The sequence below is a fragment of the Chelon labrosus genome (genome assembly GCF_963514085.1).
Source record: "Chelon labrosus genome assembly, chromosome: 7".
NCBI classification, from domain to species: Eukaryota; Metazoa; Chordata; class Actinopteri; order Mugiliformes; family Mugilidae; genus Chelon; species Chelon labrosus.
This window is the reverse complement of record NC_140343.1, coordinates 16856408-16875819: the sequence shown is the minus strand read 5'-3', so window position 1 is coordinate 16875819 and position 19412 is coordinate 16856408. Positions and strand designations below refer to the sequence as shown.

The window sequence follows — 19412 nt, the reverse complement described above, 5'->3', positions numbered from 1 at the left end:
CAGAATAAGCATGGAAAATGGACAAAAAAACAACATTACATTAATAATTAACATCATAGCTTACTGGGAATTGCTTGGTAGGCATTTTTAAGTAAGCTGAAATTGGACTATGATTAAAGTCTGCACACTCAACGCCCATACACGGCCCTTTAGCACTCAAACACTTTGCAAGAAATTGATCTAATGTGTACGTGTTTACTTCAATAAAGCTATTTTAGTGACAATGTTTCTCACTGTATTTTGTTATTATATGCCTTTATTTAAACTTAAGCTGTCATCATACATGTGAACAACACTCTGAAAGGCCCTGCTGGGTACAAATTTCTAATATATTTTTCTTCCGAGTCGGGATTACTTAAAGCTGAGCGGTTTTACAAACATCCAGCATTTCAGAGCTCAAATATTCATTGCAATCCAAGAGGGGGGATTCATATTCATTTCTGTCTTGTTAATACAGCAAAGATTTCTCTATGTGCACTGCTTTCAGATGGCCGACAAACCTTTAAAGACTGAATGTGGAATGTCGTTTAGAATAATCTGAATCGTGCTACTCAGTGGTGACATGATTATTTTTGATTTCATTATATTTGTGGTTCTAAATTTCTAAGACACTGGTATTTTAAAAACAATACTTAATCTCTTAATTCTCAAACATTTTCAGTATATAAATACATGTGTTAAATATATGTATGACACTGGGCTTAAAGTTGTCAAATGAAATAAAGACAAAAAGATAGTAAATTATTGCATGTGGCCACGCCCCTAAGGAAAACGTCATGCGTACGTGCTGATCAGGGCGTGTGCGTGAGGTGCAACTAGAGGACGACCAACTACATCGGCTCACTGTCGTCCATTCAGCGCCCACATACCACCGGGAGTTCACGCGACAAGGAGGGAGAAGATTCATCCTAACGTCGCCAGTATTTAATTAATTCGACGACTTAGTAAACAGTTCTCCACCATGAAGTTTCTGTGGGCTGTCAGCGCCCTTCTCTTGAGCTGTTGGCGAGCCAGTGCGTCCACAGGTAAGAATTCGGTGTCGGCCATGTTGGTTGAAGATGTAGACTTTGCCCCGACTACGACCGTCAGAATTGTTTGTTTAGAGCTCCTCAGTGTTAACGGTACGACAGTTGAGACATTCGACATGAAACGATGCCTTTGACCTGCTATTAATGAATTTTCAAGGGATTTTGTCGACCGTTTGTGGGAAATATGTGACCGTTGACGTTAGCTCCGTATACCCGTAGCAGTAGCAGTATTGCTAGCTACACATTTAGCTAATTTGCTGTATAAAGACTCCGTCGAACCGTTCGTCGATAAGTCATTAATGTTGAGTTATGTTTTTTTTCAAACTGCCTTTTTGTTATGTGGTGTTTTTTTTTTTTTTTTTTTTTTTTTGTCTTTGCCAAGCTTTGGCAAATATTAGATTTGCGGTCACATGGTGTGTAACGTTAATGTACAACGCACGGTGGTCCAGTAACGTTTACCGGTGGGGTCTAATGAACCCGTCGTTGCGTAACGTTTAAGATGGTTTCTAACTAGTCCCTAACGTTAGTGTTAACAAGCCAGGGTTCGTCTTCCAAAACCATTTAAAGGATGTTGTAACTGGAGCACTGTGATGTATCTGTCATCACCGCCTCTCAGGAGTCAGGGGACTTTTCGTTATAACGCTAAAAATTATCAGCTTTGTTTGCCAACAGTAGATAGGTTGCTTTGACTAAACGGTAATCGGTTGGCCCAGATTCAGGGACCGAATAGGCCCCGTAAGATTTATTTTTATTAGTCGTCACACAGTGATATTTTGATCCTTGTTCCTCATTTTGGTTGAACATCCTAACTGCTGTGAATACTGCATTGACAAATAAAGTACTATTTCTTTATTATGATTATTATTTATCTTCTTAAGTTATTTCAATAATGGAAAAACTAGTCACACTTTACGACACTTAAAACTTAACAAAGCTGAGTCATTTCCATTTGGTATTTCACCAGCCCCAAGGCATAGATGGATAAGTACACGTTTTGCAGTAATGGTCTTTCATTTTGACTCTTCATTTTGCTGGGGTTCCCACAGGCTGGGTAGTCCAATGCAATTTTCAAGAGAGGTTTGTATTAACGATTAGACTATGAGTGTTTAGCCAGGCACGTAAAATGAAACCTCGTGCCTCTCGTTGTTTCCTGCTTTGGTAGCTCTGGTGTAGATCAGGAGTAAAATTAGGTTTCCCTCGAGTTTTCTGCATCTTAAACCAGCTTAGCTTCAAATGTAGGTTAGGGAGCAGATAGGTAAGATGTGTGAAAAGCAAAAAAAAAAAACTAACCAGAGAGATTTGTACACGTATTGGGCAGTTGATGGTACAGTTAAAGTTAATTGGGTAAATGGTGTTGAACAAAGACTCATTTTGTTATTGGCTACCATTTTGAGACATGAGCTGCTTAGTCTGCTCTAGCTTAGAGGATCCTTTCATGATAAAAACCTTCAGTCCAAGCAGTAACATTGACTGTGACAGTTTTTTTTTTTTTTTTCTTCCATCGATGAGTTAGCTTTATGAGAGACAAATAAAGTAGTCAGAGACATTTGAATGATCGCAATGGGCAAGTTGTCTGTCTTTCCATTGTGTTATCTCCTCTTGGGTAAGGACAGTATTGTAGGTTGTACTAGCTTTTCCTGTTCAGTGTGAACATGTCAATATGCTTTGTTACGGGAGTATTTGAATTTGCCCGGGGGAATTTCATTCTATGAAAAGACTTTTCAGAGTTTCAGTTGATTGAATGCAGTTTTTAGGCAAACACTGTGAAAATAAGATAAAGCATGTGTAGCCATAGTTTGGCAGTGTGAGTTCACCAACATATGTCATTCCATGTCTCTATAAAATAAACTTTAAGATTTTTCCCCCTTGCTAGGCTACCTTTTTGATTTTTTTAGGCCTTTCAAGAGCCATTGTTCCAACCGTGTTTGCTTTCTGTTGACAACGGGTAAATGTCAAATGCTGCCTGGGAAATTTGATCTTTGAAAGGGCTCTAAGCACAGGAAATTGATTCTCACGTTATGGAGCAGAGGGTTACAGGCAGTAAATCACAGTGTCAAGGTTCATGTGGTTTACATCTAATCAGAATTGGGACTGTTGCCTACACTATATTTAATTTTGAACTTTACAGCGTGTGGTATGAAGGTGACCTTGGGTAATGGTTGGAGCAGGGTACGTTGCGTGATATACGTGGTCTCTCGTGGACACGTTCTGTAGTATGCCCCTTTTGTTTGGTCTTTAATAGCTGAAAGTTGATCATGACCACCATCTTTGTAACTTAGTCATTGGCATGATGACTGTTATTTTTATTGTATCTGTGGTCATACAGCATTGTTTCTGTGAGGTGGGCGACATGTTCCTGTCTGTTGTGTGGCTAAAATCAACTTCGGTTGGTCTGCGCATTTACACCTGGCATCAAATTTGTTGTTGTTATCTTGACTTAATCTCTCAGTTTTAGTTTGGGCTGGCTGACTTGACAACAAATACAATGCAGGTGACCGGTAATGATACTGCTGTGTTATGTTTTTCTATTTCCACGCCAGCATTAGCGCCACCACCTGCATTTTTTTTTTTTCAAACTTGAGTTAGAAGTGACAGCACAACTAGCTGGATGGGTCAAGGACGATACAGGCCTAACCACCCACAAATGTGGCATGACCGGATCGCATTCAGATCCCAGTGTATTATGCATGTATTTACACCCTAAGTCATAGCCAGAAAATACTTTTACCACAGCCATCCATACACACACAATCTAATAAAATATTCAAAGAAATATGATAACAGTCAGATGTCACAACTGCAAGTTTTCCTTTGTGAATTCACCAGTGGCCATTATTGAATAGTCTACATTAAATGACTGGAAGTGTTTATGCCTAGTTCAAAACTGTGACCAGCATTGCTTGACCCTGGCACAGGAGACGGAAGGCTACCGGCACAAAACCCTTGCTGCCTTTTACATGCATTTTAATTTGTAAAGTGGTATGTTTGTCATCTCACCCTCATCTGCTTTTCTTTTCACATTCTGTTTCATTCGTTGCAAACCGTTCTTGTCACTGTTTTCCGGTTATTATTTAGGTATTTATGTTCTGATCACACTTTGATTGATCAAATCATGCGATTAATTGTGATTAATAAGTTGATAGCCCTGGTAAATTACTGATACAAAAATATAATTAGTCCTAGTAATCCAATTCCAGTAATCCTGGATACTTGGTATCTTTCTCAAAACAATTTGCTTAAAAGTGAAAATGTTGTCCACATATACGTAATAAACTTAAAACTAATCGTAGGGTTTGATGCTGCAATCTTGCGTCACTCGAGTTATCCCTTCACACTTTTTTATGTTGCTTTTATCTTGTGTATTTATCTTAATGGGTCAGAATAGGACAGGTGATCAAAACACCAATTATAAGATAATTGTAAGAATGTATGATCTATGCCTTTTCTATGTGCTCTCTTTCATGTTTTCATTTCATTTGTGTTTTATTAACTGTCTTTTTTCTTTCTCTTTCCTTTTGCTTGTCTTTTTTTCCATCATCGCATCTTATCATCAACTCATTAAATCGTCTGCTTTAAATATAATATTCCAAATTTCTGTTTGCTGGGTTGACTGTAAACGGCGCTCAGCTGGTTTCATCAAGTCTCCCCTGTCTCAGATAAAGTTGATCGATGACAGTGCAGATCTGCATTGTGAGGTGATAGGGAACCCCATCCCAGAGGTGCAGTGGTGGTTTGTAGAGGGCGAAGAGCCCAACGAAACCTTCACCCAGCTGTTTGATGGGGCACGGGATGGCCGCGTGCAAATGAATGCCACATATATAGCACATGCCACTAGCACCATTCGCCTCTCTGGCCTCACCCTCAACGACTCGGGCACATATGAGTGCCGCGCTTCCAACGACCCTGACCGCAATGAACTGAAGAAGACGCCAAAAATCAAGTGGATCCGCTCGCAGGCAAACATTATTGTGATTAAAAGTGAGTGGCAGAGGAAATATGAGGAGACTCCAGTCAAAGTAGCTGGCTGCTTTCTCCTCATTAGTAAATTAGTCCTGGACATTCAGCTCCCATTACACTCAACCGCCATGTTTCCTGGTCCAGTACCCTCTCCGTCCTTCTTCACCCAGTATGCACTCTCCCTCTCCTTTCCCAAAAAAGTTCCACGTTCTCCTCCTCTGCTAAACTGTAGCTGAATACAAACTTGGTCATAAAACATGGCCGGGCTGCTCCCTACTCCCGTATTACCCGACACAAAGTATGTCCTGAATCTGATGCCTTTTTTTCCCCCTTGTTTGGAGTCTTGATAACCACTACGATAGGTTTTCTTGTATATAATACTGGTCATAAGGTTGGAAATTTGCAGATGGCTCTTACAGGAACACCATTTATAATAATAAAATCTAATATGTAATAGTAGTAAATATATAAAATAAAAACAACACAAAAAGGGGTATCAGATTACTTCATTAGTGTTGCTTTTTTAGTAGATTTATATTTATTTTGCTAGAATTTTCCTTAATTGATACTAACATTGGCAATGCCCCTTTTGTTCATGCTTGTAGACAATTTCTGTGGTTGATAACCTTCTGAACTGTAGGCACAGAAGATGGCAACTCATTTTCATAGATTCTCAGCCATGGGGCATCTTTCTGCCTTGTGGCCCAGTATTATTTAGTTTTGTCAAGTATTGGTCAATTCATTTTAACGATTAAATTGCAGTCATATTTTAAATGCTTTAGCTTTTATTCTGTGATTGGCTTTGAAAGTGCCTATTTTGATCCTCCTCTTGTTGCTGCTTCTGCATACGTTTCTTCAGTGATCTTTTCCCCATGACCTTTTCGTAGTTAAATATATTTAGTACCCTCCCAGTATGACTCCTGTTATTCCTCCTTTGTACTGTTGGTGGGGAAGAGCTCCTCTTTGTGTGGAGCTCTGAACACCCTTCTTTGAAAGTTCTGTGCGTTGGTGCAGAACTTGTGCTTGTGATTTTTCTTTTGTTATTTGTGAGAATATATTCATTTTCTTTTTCAAATCTCAAAACTGGTAAGTTGATCGAACGTGTTACAGACTAAGTTGCGAATCTTTTTTTTTTCTTGACCAATCAACACTCAACTTTTGTTTCAAAAATAAAATGACATGTTGTTTCCCAACCCATATTTACACCCGGCTACAATAAGAATAACACAGCTGTTTGTGTGTAAGGTTGTGGTGTACATGGTTTGCTTGGTGACATGTCATTCATCAAATCTGAAGACTGCTGTTGAGTGTCCAGACAAAATGTGACTTTATTTATAGATTTAAAAAAAAAAAAAAAATTAATAGTACATTTAACACAGAAATTGTGTTTAAATAGTCCTCGATATCTAAAATTGCCAAAATGAACGCTAAATAATTTATTTCTCCTCTTTGTTTTCTGTCTGAAGCCCCAAACATCATTACTGAACCTCCAGTGGTCATCAACCAAACCTCCGCTGTGCTCAGCTGCAACCTGACCGATACCAGCCTTCCCGTCAAGGGCTCCTACTGGACACACAATGGCAAGATCATTGAAGATTCCAAGTCCACTGATAAAAAACTATTCACAGACTGGAGGTATGATTTAAGATCGGTCCTACAGTTACTCTGCTGCATTATGTACTATTTAAGACAAGAGGACTGTTCAACATATGTTGAACTACAACACATATGAAAAGCAACCTATTCTAGGTATTTCTAGGTCGAAAAGAAGCTGAAAGACAGCATAATGGATACAGAAGATTGCTCTGCCTTGAAGACAGCTATGTTAGTTTGCACATCTTGCTCTAGCCCTTATTGTTTCCCTTCATTTGTTTATTACTCTCACTTTTACACTGTCCATTTCTCTGCTTGTCAGTCATCCCCTTCCACTCTCCTCCCTCCCTTGCTGACACCATTAGCAGCAGAGCTTGGGGCACCATTCAGGCATTCACTACTCATGATTAACACAGAGATGGACTGTGCAGACGTGCAGCTTTGCCAGTAGTCTTGGCAGCAGGGATAAGCGCCCCTAGCAGTGTGTTCACTTTGCCTGACCTTAATTCCCCATTAGAGAGTGAAGTAGCACTGTACAGGACGGCACTCAACAAAAGTGGGATTGTGATTGACGGGAAATATGAAATATTTGTGGGATGTACTATCGGCTTTCAATTTATCTTGAAATTTCTACTGGGATTACTGGAAAACTAATCACCTTCACTTTAGAGGCTTCAGCGTTTCTCCCAAGTCAACCGCTACATGCTATCAACATAAATTGTACAACAGATGTTCTAAGTGTTACTTACTTTTTTCCTTTCCAGTTTGGATAAGATCACCCACAGTTCTGCTGGAAAGTATGAATGTGTGTTTGAGACTGACCCAGAAGTGAAGCAGACAGTGGAAGTCAAAAGTAAGTGGTTTTCAGTTGTCATTCAAACTAATTATAAAACTAAGTCCAAAACATATCTACAATGACGACATGGAAACTTTCAGATTCTAATTTGAATATATGTTGTGGCAGCACTTCCCCATGTTGTCGCCTACAAGCACTCTGAGCATGGCAATGAGAATGACAAAGGTGTGATGGCCTGTGTGGCTCATGGCTATCCACTGCCCACTGACTGGATCTGGTTCAAGGAAGAAGAAACTGTCAGAAAGGTACATCAGGCTTGGGAATATGTATTAGTATAGGCTGACGCTCTCACTGTGAAATTACGCATCAACAACTGTAAAAAAAACACAAAAAAACAATTAAATAATAGGAATTCTAATTGTTATCTGATGTAACCCTTAGTCAATCATGAACGGCACTGGAGACAAGTATGAGATCAAAAGCACACCTAACAAGACCACTCTGACCGTCAATGACCTGAGCATCGAGATGGACAGCGGTCACTACATCTGCTCTGGAACCAGCGAACTTGGAACAGGCTCCGACACGATCCAGCTGCGTGTGCGCAGTCGCTTGGCTGCTCTCTGGCCCTTCCTTGGCATTGTGGTTGAGGTCATTGTCCTTGTGGCCATTATCTTCATCTACGAGAAGAGGAGAAAGCCTGATGAGATCAATGATGGTACGTATGCCACAAAGCCTTCACCGCTGCATGGCCGTGGTCAGACTGAAACTGATGATAAAACTGTTGTGTCCAGTTCTGTCAGTTGACAAACTGGTGTTTTGTATCTTGTCTGACATTACCTTTGTCAGAAACCTTTGCCATGTAAATATGTGACAGATGACAAACCTTTTCCTTTACTTTGTAACTCGAGCAGGTTAACCAGTTCTATTGATTTCCCTTAGAAAATATCAAGACACCAGATGAACACACTGAAAGTCATATTTCATAATACTATGAAGTAATAGTAGTGCCACTGTTTGATCTTCTAGATTGGACTCAGTCTTCTCATGGATACCCGTAGCAGCACACATCATGTTCTTCTATGAGTTTTGATTTCAATCTGAACAACCACTTACATTTGTTAGTTGGCTGCAAGGGTTTGCAAATTCCAAAGCCTATGAACCATTTTGCTATTTTACTGATTACAAAGTTTTTAGTGCAAAAAGAACAGGTAATAGTAGAAGTTAAGTTCAGTCATTCAACTTTTGTCAACAAGGCTTCTGCTGTAACATATAAATCTTGTATTAAGTCATTTAATGTGTAACGGAATGGAAAGGCATCAAACTGTGGTACTTTGTTTATTGGCCAACTAGTTCAGAAAGTTTTATGACGAGGTACTGTTCTTTGCCAGGTGATTTTTAGTTGCATGCTTTCAACCTGAACCCGTATTGTCTTTGATTTTGTTATTATTTGGATTTTTGACAATTAAATAATTGGCCTCCGCCTCTGTATATAAAAACAAAATTGTGATAGAAACTTATATATTTTTTTTTTATTATTTACAATTTTTACTCCTCTGTTCGCTGCTGATTTTGCATTTTGGTAAGTGAACAAAACTGCATGTCAGACTGAAGTGGTTGAGCTGAGATGACGGCGTGGAAAAAGCTATGGGAGTCTGAATGAACTGCTTTCATAGTAACCACTTCTGAGAGGAATGTGCTCAAAGAGATGGTCACTCTTTCACTGGCCTTGAATTTCAAAACGGAGCAAGCTACAATAATTTTCTTTTCACTTCACTTCCTTTAAATGACACGTTTGAGCCAATGAAAGAGTCGAATGAGACACTAAAACTGGTGTAATGGTTTGACATTAAGCTGGTCAGGTTATCGGGAAGATATTCAGCAATCTGCCTGCATGCTTTCTGCATCTTGTACTTTTATGCATGATCAACAATAGGCAACCCTCTTCTCGAGATCAATAGACCATATACCATTTGTCTCGTTAATCATTTGACCACTGAGGTAGCCTACTTTTTGCATTATACATGCTCTTGCTCAGGTGTGAGTACTGCCACTGTACATGCCAGGATGTATGTTAGCTCTGCCAGTTTAAAGGTGTTTCTGAATACTGCCACTGCAGTGTTCCTTTGGTGTTCTTTGCTTGTATTGCATGAGCCTCTGTGATGCTGAGGGGTGACTCATGATAATGCGTAAAAAAAAAATTCATTAATAGCAATTTTGAAAACATTGCTACATATTTCCTTGAGCAATACATAGTAGTCTGAGATGCTTATTTTAGTATTTCCAGAGACTTTTCTGAATTATAAATGATAATTATGTGCTTGATAAATTACTTTCTAAGGATTTAGCTGTAGCATTCATTCTCAGAAATGTAATAGGCTGGCATGCTTCTATTCATGTTCAATTGGATTTGATCATAACCTCATTGCAGTCACGTTACAGAGGATGTCATGTTATTGTATTAACATTTGCTACCATCATCTGTGGATTTGGGGGTTGGCATGTATTTCTCACAAACTTCAGATCTGTTGTTGACTGACTATATTTTTTCTTTTTGTCTTCCTTCATTGATTCTGTTCATGATGGTATCCAGACGATGATTCAGGAGCTGCTCCTCTGTAAGTACAGTCAGCATCTTATCACTTTTATTGACGCCATAGATTTTGACAGTTGTCCCATAGCTCATGTTGTACTGTGTGTTTCAGGAAGAGCAATTCTACTGAAAACCACAAAGACAAGAATGTGAGGCAAAGGAATTCTAACTAGAAAAAGGTATGTGAAACTGTCCACAGGAATTAAGTCGTAAATTTAAAAACAATTTGCTATGGCCTACTCCTCTAGCGCCTCCTGTGTGAATAAAATTTCTTCTTCTCTCTCTTAGATGATCATCCAGATGACAGTCCAGGCTTCAGCTGTTGTGTGGCACATTATACTGTGCACCCTGCAATTTTAAGTACCTTTTTTGTGCTTGGGTGTTAATGTTTTAAGCAAAAGATTTCCTCACATTTAGGTTTCTTCTATATCCTTCTCCACATTGTGCAGCTGAGAACATAGTGTGAAATAATTCCCGCTTGAGGCCGTGGGGCAAATATTGCATGAGTTTAAAAGCTGTTCTAGCCAAATGTATGTTACTTTGTTCTAAAACAATTGAAAATGTTCACATGAGGAATGCTTAGTTTGTGATTGACTTAACAATGACGCTTCCCACACAGACCTCACAGTTGTCGGTCTTTGCTTTTATGTTGTCTGATCTGAAATGGTCACTTGTAAAGCAGCACAGGATCTGTTTTGGAGGATCTGAAGTGTTCTTGACCCGGATCCGGTGCTGCTTATGAGTTTACATATGCTGGTGGAATTTCTAAATTTTGTTCCTTTCTTCAAAGCAAACGGAGTGAGGGACCAGGCAGAACAGCAATGAGTTAAAAACTGAGAAATCTGTGCGCCCTTTTTAGCATCAATAACACCTCGCAGACTTACGATAGTGTGAGGTCCTTTTAATTTTTAGAAACCCTGTCCATTCTACTTGGCGAAAAGCCTTTTGGTGCTGTAAATTCTTGGGTCATCTGGCATTATGTTTTTGACAGTGTGTCCCATATGCAGCTTCTCTAAAATGTCAGAGATTCACTTCCATGCTTCACTTCAATTTAGCATTCAGCAAAATCAGAGGTAAGAAACAAATTGGCTTTTTATAAACAGAACCTATTACTATCAAGTTATTTTTGTGTGTGTGCCACCTTGTGTGTATTTTCAGACAAAAACAATCAAGGTTATAAAAACTTTTTAAAAAGCCAATATCTCAGCGACGCCAGCGTATGTAAACTTACAAGTAGAGCTCTACATCACTGCCATTCTTATAGCAAAGACTGTTTGAATTCACATGTTTGACCTGTCTCAATACAAACCTCCCTTAGCAGAGTTGCATACTTTGCCTTAACAAGCACCATTTCTCTTTGTGCATTTTATTACCTTTTACAAGATTTAGATGTAACTCAACAAATTAAGTTGTGCGATTAATAAATGCTAGTTTTTCTTGCCGTAAGACCTTTCAGCTTTGAGTAGGAAAAATTTGCTATTTTAAATTATACTTTTATTTCCTTTTCCTCTTAAGATATTTTAAATTTAAGGTTTAGTCTCCAGTGTTTTTGATTTCATATCTGCAGTCAAAAAAAAATAAATAAATCTAAAACTATGAAGGACCAAGTGCGAGAAGGTAAAAGTTGCGGCTGGTAAGTGCAACTTCAGTCCCATGCACTGACGATTACGACTGCAGATACATGGTAAAGGGTTTTTTTCCACTCTGTGTGATTTGAAACATACAGTGCCTTGCAAAAATATTCACCCCGTTGGCATTTTCCATGTTTTGTTGCCTTGCAACCTGGAATTAAAATGGATTGTTTTAAGGTTTGCATCATTTCGTATAGAGAACATGCTTACAACTTTGAAGATGTGATTTTTTTTTTTTCTTTTAATTTATTTTCACTGTGACGCAAACAACAAATAGGACAACATAACAGAAAACTGCAGCGTGCATACACATTCACCCCCTAAAGACAGTACTTTGTAGAGCCACCTTTTGCAGCAATTATTTAGCACCATCCATCTGTTTCTGACCAGTTTCCCAAGCCCTCCTGCTGAAAAACATCCCCATAGCATGATGCTGCCACCACCATGTTTCACTGTGGGGATGGTGTTCTTGGGGTGATGCGATGTGTTGGGCTTGTGTCACATTTTTTTTTTTTTTTCTCATTTCACTATTTTGTGCATATCCATTTCATAAAATTCAAATAAACATTTAAATTACAGGTTATAATGTAACAGAATAGGTAAAAAGCCAACTAAGAGAATACTTCTACAAGGCACTGTGTGCGATTGTTGGATTGTTGTCTCTGTTTCCTTGACTGTGTAGAATATGATTCAGAAGCCATATGTTCCATTTAACCTGAAGTAGTGTTGTGATTGGATGTTACCATTTCAGAGTTAACACAAATTTAAGGAGCTAGCCAGAATTGTGTAAAATGTTGTACCTCCCAACTACACTGGATACCACCTCTTGTACAACTTGCACAAACTGAATAAAGGTGTTGAAATGAAGTTTGTCTCCTGTTACTTTGACTCAGGTGGATGGGTGGCTTAGAATAGCGTGTCACAGCACAAAAGAATGATTACTCCTGTGATTCACTGGAGAGAAAATGTACTTAAACAGTGAGTTAACCTCTGTGTAACCCTGGACCCTGAAGACATGCGCTGTAATTAATGAGCAAAGCAACCTTCACTGAAACCTTTAGACGTAGGCCTTTGTCTAAGCCACTCTAGTCTCCCCGTACAATGGCTTTCAGACACATCAGTAATGTCTTTAAATATTCTACCAACTGTCGTCCAAAAATATTTCCCTGAAGTACCTTTCAGAAATTCTGGTTACAGGCCAAAACGAAGAAGAATTTGACCTCCTTACTAACTGAATGTGTCTGGTTAAAATGAGTGCTTCCTTGTAATGGTCAAAAACATAAAGTTAAATTGGGTACAGTTTAAAAGTTGTTCTCATGAATTTCCATGTTCTATTTGAAGATGGTTATATTTCTATTCAATTCAATTTATGTCCTTAAATAAAGGAAATTGTTTCTAGATATTTACACCATTCAGCCACAACATTAAAACCACTGACAGGAGAAGTAAATAACATTGACCATCTTGTGGCAATCCAATGTTCTGCTGGGAAACTTTTGGACCTGGTATTCATGAGGATGTTACATAGACATGCTCCACCCACCTAGACCAGACCAGACACCCCCACCCCAAAGCACTGACAATCGTTGACGGCACCAGCTGTCCCCTGCAGGATACAACCAGACACAAAAACGGTTTAGGAACAACTAAAAAAAAAACAAAAAAAACATAAACAGCACAAGGTGTTGACCTGGCCTCCAAATTCAATATATCCTAAACTGATCAAGTATCTGTGGGATGATCCACAGAGGCCCCTCCCTTCAACCCATAGGACCCAAAGGCCTCCAGCAACAACATTCTGTTGCCAGACACCACAGGACACCCTCAGAAGGCCCATGTCCATTCACTGATGAGTCACAACTGTTGGAGGCACGAGAAACACCAACACAATATTTGTAAGGTAGTCCTCCTATTTGATAATTACTGCATGGGTGATTTCAGCTGGCAACAAGTTAATTAACCCCAACTGATGCAATGAGTAGCTTCTCATTTCTTAAACAACCATGTCGAAAGACACATCCTGTGATCATCAGAAAGATGTTAGTCTGTTTGAGAAGGGTCAAATCATTGGCATGCAACAAGCAGAGAAAACATCTAAGGAGATTGTAGAAACTACTAAAATTGGGTTAAGAACTGTCCAACGCATTATTAAAAACTGGAAGGATAGTGGGGAACCATTGTCTTCGAGGAAGAAATCAGAATCAGAATCAGAATCACTTTATTGTCATTGTAAAGAATACAACAAAACTGAGGTAGCAGTTCTCCACATTCAGTACGATTTTAAAGTGCTGTAGCTATAAAAGAAAAAATTAAAGCAATAAAATATGGTCGGAAAAAAAATCCTGATTGATGGTGATCTGTGATCATTTAAATGTTTGGTGAAATCAAATGGGGAAAAAAACAACAGTAGAACTCAGGGCTATGTTTAATAGTGAAAGTAAGAACATTTCCACACGTGATGAGACGGGAACTCAAGAGATTGGGACTCAACAGCTGTGTAGCCTTAAGAATTCCACTAATCAGTGAGGCTAACTGGAAAAAAAGGCTTCAATTTGCTAGGGAGCATAAAGATTGGACTCTGGAGCAATGGAAGAAGGTCATGTGGTCTGATGAGTCCAGATTTACCCTGTTTCAGAGTGATGGGGGCATCAGGGTAAGAAGAGAGGCAGATGAAGTGATGCACCCATCATGCCTTGTGTGTACTGTACAAGCCTGTGGGGGCAGTGCTATGATCTGGGGTTGCTGCAGTTGCTCAGGTCTAGGTTCAGCAACATTATGTGTCCAAAGAATGAGGTCAGCTGACTACCTGAATATACTGAATGACCAGGTTATTACATCAATGGATTTTTTCTTCTCTGATGTTCACGGGCATATTCCAAGATGACAATGCCAGGATTCATGGGGCTCAAATTGTGAAAGAGTGGTTCAGGGAGCATGAGACATCATTTTCATACATGGATTGGCCACCACAGAGTCCAGACCTTAACCCCATTGAGAGTCTTTGGGATGTGCTGGAGAAGGCTTTTCACAGTGGTCAGACTCTCCCATCATCAATACAAGATCTTGGTGAAAAATTAATGCAACACTGGATGGAAATAAATCTGGTGACATTGCAGAAGCTTATCAAAACAATGCCACAGTGAATGTGTGCCGTAATCAAAGCTAAAAGCGGTCCAATGGGCCAGGCAGTGTATATGTTTAATCATATATATCTTAAATCCTCAATAATAATAATAATCCAGTAAAATGAAAAAAATAAATAAAAAAACAGTTTGATGTGGACTCGAGTCTGTGCAAGTTGCACGTTTATCCACAAGGTGGAGCCATTTGACCAGGAGAGCCCCTGACCACACTGGCGGATACCCGAAAAGCAACAGGCGGACGCTGTTGCTAGCCTCTCACTCCTGATTGAGAAAGCCCAGATATAATTTTATTGTTCCCGGTCAGCTGATCATGAGAACACTGGTTATTGGCTAATGAGTCTTTTTTGATCTGTTGCTGCTCAGCCCAACAGTGGATGGCAAAAGAAGCAGAACTTCTTGTGACCTTCATTTGTCACCTTTACCCTAATTGTTCCCATCACGTGAGTTCATGCATGTGTTTAATCATGTTTTTTTTATTTTTATTTGTATATCTATTCATCAGCTGACTAGAGTTTTGTTTTTAATTACACTGCCTGGCTGGGCGTGTCCTGGCTTGACCAAATTGCTTTGTGTGCTCGTTGTCTTCATTATTGAGTGTAATCTACCTGTAGGTGGTTGCAGCCCAAGGGTAATGCTGCCGTCTCCCTCTCCTTCTCCAGGTTGCAGCCATAGAAACGCCACCGGCGCGCTGTCACCCTAAAGCGATGTGAATGAAAAGCAGAGAGAGGACTGTTGATGCTTTGAACTCCACGCTCCATCCCCCCTGCCGCCGCCCAGTCTCGCCAGGTTCAAGGTACGCGGGAGTGTCTCCCGTCTTTGTCTGCCCGGTGATGGAGGAGGCGGAGGACGGCGAGGAGGAGCCCAAATTCCAGCAGCCTCGACCACCTCAAGTGGCCAGCCTGGCCGGATGCGAGGATCATGGGGGCAGCGGAGGAACCAAGATGAAGAATTTTACGCCAGGAGGCGGAGCCGCGTCTATTGCGCGCAAAAACTCCAACAACAATGAGCTGTGGCTCTTTCAAGACCAGGACTCCGCGCATTTCAGTGTCAGTGGCAGCGCCTCCTCCTCCTCTCTGCGATGCCAGAGGGATGCTGCTGGCGGCCGAGGCGGCTCAGAGTCAGATCACAGGAGTAGAGGGGACACAGTCTCAGAGGCAGGCGTGACAGGAGAGGGGGACTTCGGCATGATATGCAACAAAAACGGAGATTGTAGAAGGGACCCGGCCAGTTCAGGGAGCCTCTCCTCTCTCATCTCAAGGCAGGAGAAGCAGGCATATGGAGCAGTAGCAGGCGAAGACGGCCAGGGGCAGGGTGCAAGCATGGACTGCTCTGTGACTTCAGCGGGGTCCCTGACACAGGGGCCCGGGGCCGAAGTCAAGACGTCGGCGGCGGGGACGGAGAAAAAGGACTCCAGAGTTTCTTTCTCCAACGCCCCGACTAGTAAAGGACAGACTCCGAGTCAGCAGTCAAGAAACTCTGTAACGTTCAGCAAAGCAGAGGACGGCTCCCAGATAGTTCCGGACGATGGGGACAGACAGACGTACATGCAGCGGCAGTTTAGCTCCATGCTCCAGCCTGGAGTTAACAAGTTCTCCCTGCGCATGTTTGGCAGCCAGAAGGCGGTGGAGAAAGAGCAAGAGCGCGTAAAGTCAGCGGGTAATTGGATTATCCACCCGTACAGCGACTTCAGGTATGGTTCAAACTGAGTTAGGTTCATGAGCAGTGCGCACTGCGAGAGTGCTTTGGTCACGATCAGCATCTAATCCAGATCCAAAAACTTTATGTGGGAAAAGTACTGGAAACACAAGCACATCCGTTATAGCCACAGTGGAAATAAAACAGGCATGGAATAGAAACATTTGTTTGATTTATTTTTCTATAAAGAGTTGAATTTCATACGCAGCATAAAATGTTGCGTTCACAGCAGTAGGATATATTCTAATTGAGTTTTAACATCCGTTTCAGCACCGAGGACAGCTCCTGCTCTCTAAAAAAAAAATTCTTCTATTAACTATTTCCCATTAGTAATGTGCCATTAAAAATAAATATTGTATTTTAATATTGATTATAGCTTTTAATGTGCAAATTAACAGAGGGTGCTTAAAAGTAGGACTCTTTCTGGATCAGATCATGACTCAGCAACACACTTCAGTCTTCCTCTTACTTTGAGCTCAGGAGACAGACTAAGATACCCTGTTTGAGACTTAATGGACAAAAAAATATTTCTATAATCTAGCTGTTAATGGATTTGTCAGTAAAACACTGAATGTCACACTTACAAATGTTCAAAAACCCAGGTTACATTTCTACGAGCTATGTTTGTCACATCAGGAAAAAAAGCCATAGAAGCAAAGTATATTTAGCTTTTATTTTTCAATAAAAATAACTTATCAATCAGTTGTTTTAGCTTTGAAAACAATTGAACCCCTGAACTGCCTGTGGTTGGATTGGCCATTATATAAGAGTAGTTTCTGACACATCACAATAAGTGGGAATGAATAGAGCACGAAGCTGCAGCTGTGGTGACGGCTGATTGTGTTGTGTTAGTTACTGTAGTGAGCCGGGGCTCATGTGTCTGTTTGTCCCTGATTTTGAAGGAATTCAGCAGTTTATTGGACCAAGTAAGAGGTTAAAGTTTAACACACCAGTAGAAGATACAATGCAGGGAGAGGATATAGAAAAACCTGGCGTTTCGTAGAGCATCACGCCTTTGTCTCTGTGGTTAGGGGTGGCGCTGTTCTGTTTTCTGAGTGTGTGTTGCCCATTAGAGTGCACAGCGAGCCAGAAATACCGCTTGTCATAAATCAAGCAGAATCAGCAACTCCCCTGGCAATCTGATATCCATTTCAAATTGCACTGCTGATTGTAGTGTCTAGACATTTGTATTTCAGTTTTTAGACTCGTACACAGAAGCTCAAATTTTGCCCTTTATCCTGTCCTATTGTTTCCTTAGATTTCAGAACTTTTTGTCGTCCCTTGTTGGACCCAGTTTAACCGCCTCCCTCTCTTTCGTCCCGGCAGGTTCTACTGGGACTTCACCATGCTGATGTTCATGGTGGGCAACCTGATCATCATCCCCGTGGGCATCACCTTCTTCAAGGACGAGACCACCACGCCCTGGATCATCTTCAACGTGGTGTCCGACACCTTCTTCCTCATGGACCTGGTGCTCAACTTCAGGACGGGCATCGTGTTCGAGGACAACACCGAGATCATCCTCGACCCCAAGAAGATCAAGATGAAGTACCTGAAGAGCTGGTTCGTGGTGGACTTCGTCTCCTCCATACCCGTGGATTATATCTTCCTCATCGTGGAGAAGGGCATCGACTCGGAGGTGTACAAAACGGCCCGGGCGCTCCGCATCGTCCGCTTCACCAAGATCCTCAGTCTGCTGCGCCTGCTCCGGCTGTCCAGGCTCATCCGTTACATCCACCAGTGGGAGGAGGTATGCTGAATTTCAGCGTTTATTAATGCAAGCACAGGAAGTAAGAAAGGATTTTAGTGTTGCTTTACTGGTGAATGAACCTAAACTAATGTTAATGCATATGAGCAAATGATGTGGTGCTGAAACATGGGAACCACTGAATACTCCAGGGAAACACACGTGAGGAACACCCCTGTTGTAGGCCGTACCATGTGTAGACAGTGGCTGAATTAAATAGCACAGCTATCTGTGCACCTGACCGATGGTGGATGAACAAAACTGCACCAAATGTTCCACATTCCAAGACCCTTTAGTTTCTGAAGCAGTCAGTAGAAATATGAAACTAATTTATTAAGCCTCCAAAACATAGAAATGAAATTGCTATGCATATAGTAAGAACTCTCAATTAAAACTTACGGAATTTGTGGAAAATTGGGAAGAAATACACTGCAGTTTGCTCATCTATAGATCTGTTTTGATCATTTTATTAGTATAATTTTAAACTTGTCTTTTTAGCCACTTGCAGAAACCACCAACAGAAAAGAGTTTACGAACTCTTTTGCATCTTTTCTATAGCCCTTTTTGTTTTATTTGCCGATAATGTTGCATTGATTACACTATGAACTCGCTTTCCCACGATGGTATAGTTTTCCATGAATCCTCCCGGTGAGTTCCTAACAAAAGGCCTCATTAGCACCACTTCTCCCACAAATGAACGCTGCCAGAGCCGCGGTGATTACCACAGCCGCCGCGGTGCAGGGGTAGGTTTAAATTGGAGCGCGCTCGTGCAACGTGCAAATATGCTTTGCTCTAATTAACGGTACAATATTGGACGGCGGCGCGGCGGTTTATGTGAGCATACAGGTAATTGTGTCTGGATTATCAAAACAAATCCTCCTCTATATAATAACTTCCTGGACTCACAATAAAATTAGCTTTTACAACGCTGCATTGCAATAAGCCTGATGGCTGGATAATGGCTCATCATAACCCGGTTTACAGGTGCAGTTAAGAATTTGTGAAAGGTTCATTTAGGCTTATCAGTGGGAAAGTGAAAAGCAGTTTTCAGAGGAGTAAAGACCAGGGAACACTAATTGCCTTTCATTCTCTTAAATTAGGAAATGACTTTACGTTTAAAGCACTTACGGCATCAAACAGTGGCAAATGGGTGCTTTACTTGTCTATAGTTGGATGCATTGTCATCCATCATGGTGTTCCCACATGCTACACAAACACAATTAGTTTAG

At 40.7% G+C, this 19412-nt stretch overlaps 2 protein-coding genes across 3 annotated transcripts in view; both read left to right on the top strand.

Moving 5' to 3' along the window:
- The first annotated feature begins 760 nt into the window (after nucleotides 1–760).
- Nucleotides 761–12465, top strand: bsg (basigin). Of its 2 annotated transcripts, XM_084547926.1 has the most exons (9): nucleotides 761–1025; nucleotides 4656–5006; nucleotides 6452–6620; nucleotides 7343–7431; nucleotides 7543–7679; nucleotides 7816–8092; nucleotides 9968–9992; nucleotides 10080–10146; nucleotides 10256–12465. In XM_084547926.1, exons 1-8 carry the CDS (start codon nucleotides 962–964, stop codon nucleotides 10138–10140), a joined length of 1173 nt encoding a protein of 390 aa, XP_084404052.1. In that variant the 5' UTR covers nucleotides 761–961; the 3' UTR covers nucleotides 10141–10146; nucleotides 10256–12465. The 2 variants fall into 2 exon arrangements, with proteins under 2 accessions (XP_084404052.1, XP_084404051.1); XM_084547925.1 differs by lacking the exon at nucleotides 4656–5006 and having other exon boundaries at nucleotides 787–1025.
- Nucleotides 12466–15571: 3106 nt separating this feature from the next.
- hcn2b (hyperpolarization activated cyclic nucleotide-gated potassium channel 2b) overlaps nucleotides 15572–19412 on the top strand; it is a gene marked incomplete at both ends in the record, with an annotated part of 38947 nt that continues 35106 nt past the window's right edge. The window contains 2 exons of the mRNA XM_084547776.1: nucleotides 15572–16431; nucleotides 17763–18186. Coding sequence (XP_084403902.1) covers nucleotides 15572–16431; nucleotides 17763–18186 — 1284 coding nt within the window. The remainder of the gene's footprint in view (nucleotides 16432–17762; nucleotides 18187–19412) is intronic.

What these genes read in the sequence shown, in the direction of transcription:
- bsg (XM_084547926.1), top strand. Translation starts at nt 962, where the DNA reads ATGAAGTTTCTGTGGGCTGTCAGCGCCCTTCTCTTGAGCTGTTGGCGA. An exon ending in GCAGACAGTGGAAGTCAAAA is followed by an intron (nt 7,432 to 7,542) that starts GTAAGTGGTTTT and finishes ATGTTGTGGCAG; the next exon opens with CACTTCCCCATGTTGTCGCC. An exon ending in AAGAAGAAACTGTCAGAAAG is followed by an intron (nt 7,680 to 7,815) that starts GTACATCAGGCT and finishes TGTAACCCTTAG; the next exon opens with TCAATCATGAACGGCACTGG.